General features: G+C 50.3%; 1 protein-coding gene across 1 annotated transcript in view; it reads left to right on the top strand.

The window, feature by feature from the left end:
* Nucleotides 1–6012, top strand: part of WNT3 (Wnt family member 3) — a 46310-nt gene extending 40298 nt beyond the window's left edge. The window contains exons 3-5 of the mRNA XM_024761137.1: nt 1041–1306; nt 1900–2387; nt 5896–6012. Coding sequence (XP_024616905.1) covers nt 1041–1306; nt 1900–2379 — 746 coding nt within the window. The 3' untranslated portion in view covers nt 2380–2387; nt 5896–6012. The remainder of the gene's footprint in view (nt 1–1040; nt 1307–1899; nt 2388–5895) is intronic.
* The last annotated feature ends 5535 nt before the right edge of the window (nt 6013–11547 follow it).

Raw genomic sequence — 11547 nt, 5'->3', positions numbered from 1 at the left:
GGGCCGGGGTCGGAGCCGGGGCCCAGGGCCTCAGGCCTCGGCCGCGCCGTGTCGCAGTCGGCGCTGGCTGCGCGGGTCCACTGCCCAGGCGGGGACCGCTCCCACTCCCCGCCGGCCTGCTCGGGAAGGGGGACGCACCCTCCTCTGCAGGTGGCCCACGAGGGCCCCGGGGCCTCTGAAGAGATGGCAGTGGCTACGAGGGGTTACCAGGCTCCCTCGTCCGCCGAGCTGCCCTCAGAGCTCAGAACCAGAGCCACAGCCCAGGAAAGGAGGCATCCAGGCCAGCAGCCCGGCGTTTTGCAACCTGCCTGGCCTTGGGCAGGTCACCTCCCTGCTCTGGGTTCCTCACCAGTAAGGAGAGAGATGGTTGGACTGCAGGTGTTTCAGGTCTTTGCCTCCCTAGTTGTCAATGTCTGTATCTGCTAAATGGGCCTGTAATAAGACTTTCTGCCTCACAGGGGTGAGAGGATTAAATGGGGTAAAGCACACGAAGGGCAGAATCTGGTGCAAACCCAGCACTCAAAGGTAGTTATCATTATAATGATGTCGGCAGGGTGGGGGGCACCCCGAGAATCTCTTCTTTCTCTTTGCTGGACCCTGGGGCAGAAGCAGGGAAGTGCCCTGTGTCCCTCCATCCTCCCGGGAGGGGCTTGGCCTTCTCAGTCCAAAACCTTGGCTTTGTCTGGGTGGAGGACAGGAGAATGGAAGGGGGAAGCTGACATGCTGACCACTGCACTCCTGGTCAGGAACTCTGGTGGCAGAGGGAAGTTGTACCCACCTGCCAGAGTTGTCTTTGCACCCCTGTTTCTAACAGGCTCCACTCTGCCAGCTCTTAAAGCCCTGGGTTAATCAGTTAGCAGCTCTGGGCCTCAGTTCATCTGTAAACTGGGGACACCCACTAGGGGCTAGGCCAACCAAAGAGGAAAAGGCACTTCTTCCTTGGGGCTGCAGAGCCCCTTTTCGCAGCTGGGGAGGTCAGGGCAGGGCAGCCGCGTCCCAGGGCCCGGCCTGAGCAGCGCCTCCCAATGCCTTCCCCACAGCCACCCGCGAATCGGCCTTCGTGCACGCCATCGCCTCAGCCGGCGTGGCCTTCGCCGTCACACGCTCCTGTGCTGAGGGCACCTCCACCATCTGTGGCTGCGACTCGCATCATAAAGGACCGCCCGGGGAAGGCTGGAAGTGGGGAGGCTGCAGCGAAGACGCCGACTTCGGGGTGCTTGTGTCCCGGGAGTTCGCGGACGCACGTGAGAACAGGCCGGACGCGCGCTCGGCCATGAACAAGCACAACAACGAGGCTGGCCGCACGGTGAGCCCTGGCCGCCCTCACCCCAGCCCTGCGCAAGACCCCTTTTCCGGACCTGTCCCTGCCCCTCCCTGTGGCCCTTGTGCATTCCTGGCTCCCTGCTCTCCTCTTTCCCCCTCCTTTCTCCTCGGACTGCTCCGGGTCCCCACCCCCACCCCACCCTGGGGATGCGGCAGCCCGCGAGCGCAGGTACCAGCCAGCCCATCCGGTGCACTTCAGCTGCCTGTGTAGGGCTGTGAGACCCATGGACCTGGCTTTGAATTCAGCCTCCATCCTTTCTTATGGTTGCTTGACCTAGGGCTAGTCACTTAAGCTCCCAGCCAGTTTCCCTATCTGTTACACGGGAATAACAATCCTTTCCTAGGGCTTTGAGAAGTGGATGTGATTTCTGCCAGTGCTTGGGGTGTGAAGGGGAGGGAAACAAGGTCATCATTCTTTAGGTCTGAGCCTCAGTCCCCAGTCAGTTCTCACCCTGGCATAGTGTAGGAAGAGAGAAGGCTTCAGCGATGGGGGTGGGTGGGTCAGAGTGGGAGGGCCTGGGTGTGCTCCCAGGTGGGGTCAGTCTGGGGACCAGCTGCTACTCGTACCCTTTCTAGACCATCCTGGACCACATGCACCTCAAGTGCAAGTGCCACGGGCTGTCGGGCAGCTGTGAGGTGAAGACCTGCTGGTGGGCCCAGCCCGACTTCCGTGCCATCGGGGACTTCCTCAAGGACAAGTACGACAGCGCCTCGGAGATGGTGGTGGAGAAGCACCGGGAGTCCCGTGGCTGGGTGGAGACCCTCCGCGCCAAGTACGCGCTCTTCAAGCCGCCCACTGAGAGGGACCTGGTCTACTACGAGAACTCCCCCAACTTTTGCGAGCCCAACCCCGAGACGGGCTCCTTCGGCACCAGGGACCGGACTTGCAATGTCACCTCCCACGGCATCGATGGCTGCGACCTGCTCTGCTGCGGCCGTGGCCACAACACAAGGACGGAGAAGCGGAAGGAGAAATGCCACTGCATCTTCCACTGGTGCTGCTACGTGAGCTGCCAGGAGTGTATCCGCATCTACGATGTGCACACCTGCAAGTAGGGAGCCAGGTAGGGTGGCCCGGTGGGGAGGCTGGGGTGCCTTGGTGCAGGGCCCTGGGTTTGGCTGTCTCCTCTTCTTGGCAACCCTGTTCTGTTTCTGGGCGGTCCAGGACACATTTCCAAAGCCAAGGTAGGAAGCCAGGATTTCCCAAGCTTCAGTGGGAACGGTCCTTGGGCAGTGTCTTGGTGGATTACACAAAGCACAGATAATAACCAAGTGTGTACACAGGAGGCTGCAATTGATTAAATTTGTGTACAAGTTAGTAAGTAAATTAGGAGCCAGGTCAATTTTTCACACAGCCACTAGCTATCATTATTGAACATCTGTGGAGCCAGAGGAGGGACTGTGGGGCTGGAGGCTGGGACGCCCGACTTCTGGTCTTGACTGTGCTCCTAACTTCCTGTTCTTTCACTTCTTTGGGCCTCAGGTTTCTTACTGTAAAGTGAGGGGGTTAAAATACTTGAAATAGCAGGCCAAGAAGTCTCTTGTACCCCTGAGGCAGAGTCATTTTGCATCCACCTTGAACTTAGAGGGCAGGTTTTTGTGCAAGCGTTAACTCCTACCACCCTCAAGGAGGTGGGCGGGCGGAAGCGGTGTATAAGCCCATATCCCGGCAGATCTGAAGCTTGGGTGGACGGTGATGGGGAGGAGGAAGGAGTCAAGCTCAGAGTGATGGTGGTGAGTAATCAAGGGATCAAAGGCTGGTGGATTAGGCTCCCACGCTTCCCAGAGGTGGCCTGCGTGGGAGACACTCTTGCCCAGCCCTCGGGTCCATAGGTCCCCAGGACAGGTCAAGATTGGCGTGTGGTGGTCCTGGTCTTGGAGGGTCTCTAAGGCCCAAGGGGGAGGGTTTCTCCCCTTTCTCTGCCCTGAGAAGGGGCCTAATCTACAGGGGTCCGAGCCCTGGTCCAGCTTCCACCACTCGCCCACCTTGTGACCCAAACAAGACCATCTCCTCATCTGTCATCCTCCCCAGAGGTGCTGTGAGGAACAAAGTGAAGGACACTGGAGACAGTGCTTGAACTGTTGTGAAGGACCCCCCTGCCTGGGTCATCGCTGCCTGGGGCTGTGTCAGCGAGGGCACCCCACTGAGCGATGCGGTCCCACACAGGGCGGGACTGGGGGAGGGGTCGGACTTCTGTGCTGCATGGAGGGACCTCACGTGCTGGGGAGAGCTCTGCTGGAGGGGTGGCTCAGCCAGTCTGGGAAGCCCCTCTGTGTAGCTCAAGTTCCGTCCTGGCAGGGGCAGAGTCTGGGAAGACAGCAGGAGGCACCACTTTTCTTGGTGTCTGAATAAAAGCAGTGTGGGGAGTGGAAAGAGGACAGAGGCGGTTCTACCTCCACCACTTCCCAGCTGGAAGTCCAGTTTCCTCATCTGTACAGCAGTGGTGATGATGTGGGCCTAGCAGAATTTTCCTGCGGTTCAAGCAAGCCAGCAGATGTGAATGCTCGTCTGAATAGGGTGCTAATAGAAAGTGATAAATGCCATGAGAGCCAGGACGTGAGGGCAGTCATCGTGCAAGGAAACGGTGTCATCACTTGGGCACTTTCATCTACTGCTTTTCAAAACGATGGAAGAGAAGTCAGTGAATAAGAGAGAACGCCCAGGCTCCCTGTGGCTTGTCAGGTGGAAGGAATGTTTGAAACCTGCAGTGCTTCCTTCCTCTGATGTCCACTCTGGCCAGAGGCAACAGTGTCCCCGCTGTCAAGCAGGACACGGCTCTCTGGCCATTCTGAGAGGAGGCTGGGGGGAAATCGGAATTTCAGAACACTAGCCCTGGAGGGGGCACAGAGGGCCGTTTGTCTAGCCTGCCCATTGCACAGATAAGGACACTGAGCCCAGGGGCTCTGCCTCCAGAAAGGCCCCATATGTGGGTCCTGCAGAGGCCACAGCGGCAGCAGCCCAGGCCCCGGCAGTGGCTCTACGGGGCTCCAGGGTGTCACTCCCCTCAGTGAGCAGCCGAGAGAAGCCATCTGCCAAGTGGGAAGGGGATGCTGGGTTTGCCCTCAGTGTCCATAAAAATCCCCCGCCTGCGATCTGATACTGATCGTAAGAAGAGTCAACACTCTCCATCAGCCTTCTGTTTCCCGTTTCTGAGACAGAATGGCATTGCCCCCAGCCTTAGGAAAGTACTACGTGGATGTGGTTTCAACGTGCCACACCCAGGTAGATGGTGGCCCCCCGGGCCCTCATATATGGATACTCTGGAGTCCTTGTCCCCCAATGTGGTGCCTTTCTGACAAACACTCAGTTTGGTGAGTGATTTGGGGCAAGTTGTTTTGCCTCCAAGCCCCAGTTCCCTCACCTGTGGACTAGAGGTCATCCATACAAACAGCCCTGGCACAGGGTCCAAGGAAGCAGCAAAAGATTCCAAGGCTGAGTGGAGCTGACCTCCAAGGGCGACTTTCCCCCAGGCCTTCTGCTGGTCTGGAGCCACAGGCTGAGACCAGTTACCTTTCCTGTCCTTTCATCCACACCGACACTCTGCAGGCAAGATGAGAACTTTCGAGACAGGCTGGCAGGGACTTCAGGGAACAGAGCCTGCAGCCTTTCTCTTGGCTGCACTGTCTCCAGGGCAGGTGGGAGAGAGAAGGGCGCCCCAGAGCAGGACGTGTACCCTCCACACTCTCGGGGAGGAGCCCCAGTCAAGATGCTTTATGCCACAGGAAGGCCAGAGTCCTGGGCTTTCCTTGTGGGGAAACCTCTTTCCATTGCTTGTAGATTTTGTCCAGTGTCTTAGGCTAACGACTGATTTCCTACCTTACGAGTTCCAGGCTTATTCCTTGTTATTCAGATTCTGTGAGCACAGTAAGCTGGAAAGGGCTCTGCGTGAGAGTCAGGTGGCCTGGCTGACCCCAAGTCCTGGGTCTGTCACTGTGTTGCTGTGAGACTTTGGACGTGTCCTTTTAATCTTGCTGAGTCTGTTTCTCTCCATGTAAAAGTCTGCTGGCCAAGGAGTTGGGGGTTGATTGGGAACACCCGTCAGAGTCCTTTGGGCTTAAATCCTTTGTGACATGTAAATACAAATACAAATGAAGAAAATGTACACATCGGTGCTCCTATGAGAAGGAATTATTCATAATGTAATAGACTGCCTTCTGTTTGGAGAGCTTGATACAGAAACACAGTGTACAGAAGTCTATGAAGTTGGGAATAGGGCCCTAGATCTGCAAGGTTTCTCCCAGTCTCTATGTAAGACAGGTTCCTATATCATTCTAGTTACCTGCTACTGGGCTTCCTGTTGCCCAAGCCCCAGCTAGAGGGTGGAGAGGTAGGATGTGGATCCCAGCGTGTAGACGCTGAAGCTCTACTGTTCTGTAGCTCACACGCCCTTCCTCAGTGGTAGACCCCAGGTAGCGGAGGGAGCATGGAACAGCCACTGGAGTCTCCTGTTACCTCCAAGTTCAAGAGAAATGCTGAGACACCTGATCAGCAGCCTCTGAGCTTTGCACCCTGTGGGTGGTCTCTCTGGGAAAATAATCATGTTCCTAATTCTTCCTCTTTACTTTCCAAAGGGCACTGGGAACGGGTGAAGTGTGTGGCTGGGCAGATTCACCGAAGTCCTGTGGGAAGCGGGACCCAGAGCTGGGCTCAGCCCTCAGCATCAGACAGCAAGGAATCCGGACTGTTGCCAGATGCACGTGTGGTAAATTACCTGGATCCAACCCGCCCGCTGCCTGGGAGGCCTCCCTCCCTTCTCTCTCATCTTAAGTTTCTCACCCTACTCTGGATGGTGTGTGGTTTTTAAAGAAGGGGCTTTCTTTTTAGTTCTCTAGGGTCTGATAGGAACAGACCCGAGGCTTATCTTTGCACATGTTAAAGAAAATAAAAATGGAAAAAAATAAACCCCCACAGAAAACCACTTCTACTCCAACAGAACAGGCTGGGCTCATGTGAGCGCTCTGCCTGGTGGTAAAGACATCAACGTGGGCAAGATTCTGTTTCCCAGCTGCTTCTTCTGGTGACATTCCAAGATGCCTGCGAGGTGAGAGTTAGGAAGTAGGACAAAGCCCTGCAGTCTCCTTTTCTCTGTCTACTCCCATTCAAATCTGATAGACTTTCACATTCTGATAAAAGCCATAGGTTTAGCTGGGATCAAGTGGTAGGGAGGCCCAAGGCAATCGTTAGAGTCAGGTTTTGAGTTTGAAGAACCGGGAGTTCCAGGCGGCCTGGTAAAGCTGTTTGAAGAGCAGCAGTATGTTCTTCTCAGTCCCATTTTCTCTGTAACCCTGTTCTGCACGAGAGGCTCTTGGGAACTGCAGTCAGATCTCAAAAATCTTTTTCTACCATTCTGCAGTTTCCACCATTAACGCAGTACTTTTTTTTTTTTTTTTTCTTCTGTAGTGAACGTTGTAAATAGGTTATGTGTGTGGGGCAAGCCTCCTCTAGCTCCAATGGCTTCCTGAAGAAAGTGGTATCTTTAAAGGGGCCATTCTGTCCCTCCCAGCCCTGCTCACCTGCAGATTCTCCATAAAAACAAACTCCAGGTTGAGCAGTTGGACTGTAGGTCACCTTAGTATAAATTAGACAAAGGGTCAGAGGGAGAGTAGCAATATATTCCTGAAGTTCCAATGTTGTGGCTAGTAGATGGGGAGGATACCGATGATTCCTTCGTTTCCTCTCCTATAAGGACACATCGTCCTGCATCCTTGTCTTTCGTTGGCCTGCGTGAGGAAACAGAAATGCAGAGTCCCTTCACACAGGTCTTCCGGCCTCACCTGTATGCTGACAGCATCAATCCGTGCAGACACCAAGGATCAGCATTAGGTGTTCAAAGTGGGGCAAGCCGTCACTTGCTCCCTTGGGGAAAGCGTCTCACAGCTGAGTTCTCCTCGATCCACACGGGTCCTCTGGAGTGTCCTAGAGGAAGCGAGCACAGTGGAGGCAAACGGGTCTGATGGTACGAGTCAGTGCAATGGCTCTGCCTTAAGAGTCAGAAAGAAGAGATGCAGCAGGGGCACAGTACAGAACACAGTGACTTCTTCCTCTTCCCCCTTCTCTCTTTGCCTAACACTGACCTAAGGTACCGGGTCAAGCCATCTTCCTATGTGCTCAGGCAGGTTCGCCAAGACGATTGTCTAGAAGCCGTGCCTGCACTCTTGAATCTGCTGGCAGTGAGCCCTGCTAAAAAGATACACATCCCATCCCCTCTAGAGAGTCTGAAATGCCCCTCCCCGTCTCAGACTGAAGTTAAATCATGTCAACCAGATAATGCTTGCTTTATGTGAGAATTCTTTCAGCAGAATGGATACAAATTTTCAAAACAGTCTTTTCATATCTATGTATTCTATATTAAAAGTGATAAAGTCATGTTTCTGGGGCGTATTCAAGTAGCTGACAAGTAATTATTTAATAATAGTACATCGAGTGCATTGTAATTATTCTCGCCATAGTCAGGTAATAGTATCCAACAGAAATTTCCTACCGACCTGCTGTATCCAAAGTTTTGTAAAAAGTTGTAGAAGTTGTTGATCTTTTTGATTTTATATTCAAAAAGTCTCTTTTTATAAATATTATTTATTATACAATGTATATACCTTTGAGTTAACTAAGATTATATATTATATAAATATATATATATTTGGAGAAAATATATTTCATCATGCAGTTTTTTTCTGTTAAGTCATTAAAGAGAAGGTAAACAAACTTAAAACGGATACATTGTACAATGTGTGGAGTTTCCAGATTAATGCTTAGGAGGTCAAGAAATGAGACTCTGAATGTGGTTGCCTACACTTTCACTCTGAAAATAGTGGCCCAAATTAAGGTAATTTCCTTTGTTTTCTAAGCAAGATCATCTGAGATGTCGTGGACAGTAAGTCTGATCTACTAAAGGACTTTCTTACAGGCTTACTTTGTTCTAAATCAGCTTCTAACAAAGAATTTCCAGTTTTAGAAGTCAGCAATTGGGGCAGTAATTCACCTCATACACCCCAGCACTTCCAATGCACAAATTAATGTCACAAACACTGAGATACGGCTCGAGACCCACAGACCATGGGGTTGGCCACCGACTTAATCCCTTTCTAACCCATGTTTTCAACTCCATTTATTGGGAAAATAGGATTTGCTTTACTGAAAATGAAACTTGAGTGGACATGGCTCTCCCCTGCTAGTTCCACTTGAGAGCTAAGCTTCGGAAAGGGTAGGTTGGCGGGAAAGAAGAAATGGTTTGCCCTGGAACAGGTGTCATTTGAGGGTTTAGATCTGTTTGGGCAGAACAGACCCACTAGTGGGCATGCTCTTGGGAAGGCCATTCTCTCCTTGGACTGAGGCTCCTAAAGGACTCACCTGAAGCTAATAGGTAACGCCTTTTCATCAAATGAGATGCTGTAACTCAGTCTTATGACCACAGACAATCCTTTGGTCTTCAGACCTACCCATAAAAATGTCACCTTCGGTTTATTTGGCACAGCAAAAATGTTTTCTCTTCCTTTTTCTTTCTCCTGATTTACCTTTAGTAGGAGTAAGTAAATTCATCTCACTTCACAGAAAAAACAACAGAAAAATAGAGGGGTCTGCCTTGTGCGGTGGAGATGGGCTGCCTGTGCTCTAACCTTAGATTAGGGATGGCTACTAGAAGTTCATGAACTTTCTTTTGCCCGTGACATGTCTTTATTTAGTACCTGAAAAGCTCAAATCACAAAAATGGTGGTTTCGGCTGTGCAATGAATCGGACGTGGAAAGGATACAGATCTCCCCGTCTCATGGAGCTGCTCATCTTTGTATTTCACTTTTACATGAAGCTAATACTCATCTACCCCAGTATTTTGGGCACTTTTTTTTTAACCTATGAAATCGCCAAATATTTAAATGGCCCCTGGTCACACTCACCAAGGCCATTGGTGATCCTTTCTATGATTAATTATATTCTATGATGATTTAAGAGAATACAGTTTATAGCAGTGCTTGAACATTTAGTTTCTCCATAAGCATGAATACTATTAAACATCTAAAAACAAGAGGAAGATCCGCCCCCCCCCCAAAAAAAATCCAAAAGAAAGAAAAGATAATATAACGGGAATCATTATTATCTTTCAAAGCAGTATTATTTTATGAAGAAAGAAGGGAAGGGAAGTGTGTGAGAGAGTTCAAGGATGAGGGGATGAGGTACAAATAAAGGCAGAAGGAAGAAGCAAGGCTAGGGGAACGATGATGGTGAGCTTATTCTGGGTGCGTCAGATGGTGGTGTCCAACGAGCCAACGGTGTGTCCACCCCGGCCCTGGGGATGTGGATGTGTGCTAATGTGTGTGACTCACCTACACGCACACACAAGTGAAGCTATTTCAGCAAAATTATGGCTGCTATAGTGTCATCATTTCTCCTAGCTCAACAGAGGACCTTCTAGGAGGCAAAAAATGATCTTACCATTAATCTTACACTCCCAAAATGGAGTGACAGAGTCAGCTGTGTGGAGACTGTACGCTGGGAAAATTTCAAACCTGAATCCCCCTTGCAAACTGTCTCCGCTCCTTGGGATTCTTGCCGATCGCAGGCGCCATCTCCTGCATCTTAATGTCACGGTGTCCACACAGCACACGCCCTCCGTGGGCCCAGCTCCAAGACCCAGTCTCGGCACTGCTTGCCAGCCGAAGAGAAACTTTGGATCATTTTGCAAAAACTTCTGAAATCTACATGCTTTTTTGAACTCTCGTACACACCTTTCCCAGTCACTTCTTTGAAGAGGCTTATGGATCAAGTTGCCAGGCAAGGAAGATGAAATCTTGCTTTTACCTTCTGTGTTTGGGCTGGGTCGGTTGTTTATAGCTGACTCAGTGCTTCAGCAAGTCTGTTTACCAGGATTTGATTATTATACACACTTAAATCTACTTCAAGACTTGTTGCTGAAACTTAGGGAGGCTGTTCACTGTAGTTTTTAGGATATGAAAAAGCCTTAAAGTAAAACAAATTTCAGGTTTGACCGTCATTATCCAGGTTTTCTGTGTTACATTAAAAAAAAAAAAAGGTGTTTCAGGGAAGTTGTACAACTTTAGAAAGGATAAAAGAACCTCCTTTTCTGAGGTTTTAATTACATCTTCTGATAAAAAGTAGCCTGTTAACAGTTCATCCATAGAAGAAGCAAGCTAAGGCAGCAGATGGTGGAGTCTCCTTTGCTTTATCACCAGGCCGTGCTGTAATCGCGAACGCTCTCTGCCCAGCATCGGCTTTGAAGAGTTCCGGGATGGCTTTAAGACATTCTCAAGGCTATGCAGGGACCAGGTGACCTCAGGGTCCTCCTCCCAGGAGGGTGTGGACAGCTCCTGGGGAGCTGACCCTGCTGTTGGAGGAGCCCTGAGGTTGACCTCTCCCCACAAGCCTTGCTGATTTTCTGGGTGGCTTTTACTCCTAACCCGAGCCACCTCTAAGGATCAGGGTTTAGGCTAAAAGATCTGATAGCTCAGAAACATGCAAAATGGATGAAGGATACCAAAACGAACCACGTGAAGAAATCTCACTGAGAGTGTTTGAGTCCCTTGGCTTGTACGTATCATAGGAAGGAGTAATTCTACTTGAGAAACAATCTTCCCTTCCGGTTTATTACTAACCCGCTTATGGCGCTGGCACACTTCAGTTTTTTAGTAAAGGGAAATATGTAAAAGAGGTATAAAGATTCTTACTGTGCACTAACTTTATAAAATACGCTATCAATCTGTATTTCCTTTATTTATTTATTTTTACATCTTTATTGGAGTATAATTGCTTTGCAATGGTGTGTTAGTTTCTGCTTTATAACAAAGTGAATCAGTTATACATATACGTATGTTCCCATATCTCCTCCCTCTTGCGTCTCCCTCCCTCACACCCTCCCTATCCCACCCCTCTAGGTGGTCACAAAGCACCGAGCTGATCTCCCTGTGCTATGCGGCTGCTTCCCACTAGCTAGCTATTTTACGTTTGGTACCGTATATATGTCCATGCCACCCTCTCACTTTGCCCCAGCTTACCCTTCCCCCTCCCCGTGTCCTCAAGTCCATTCTCTAGTAGGTCTGTGTATTTCCTTTAAATTAACTATATTTTCTGAATGATTAAAATCAGAGATTTTAAAATAAAAATCATCCATCTCCTTACACTAGTTAAAACAAGGAGGGGCTTTTCTGATCCCTTTCTTCATACACTCATATCAGTTATGTATATTGTTTTGTACAAAATATTGGTCTACAGAATG

This window comes from Neophocaena asiaeorientalis, unplaced genomic scaffold, assembly GCF_003031525.2.
Source record: "Neophocaena asiaeorientalis asiaeorientalis breed wild unplaced genomic scaffold, Neophocaena_asiaeorientalis_V1.1 scaffold30, whole genome shotgun sequence".
Lineage (NCBI taxonomy): Eukaryota > Metazoa > Chordata > Mammalia > Artiodactyla > Phocoenidae > Neophocaena > Neophocaena asiaeorientalis.
Note: the sequence above shows the minus strand (reverse complement) of the source record. Positions and strands in the feature narration are given on the sequence as shown.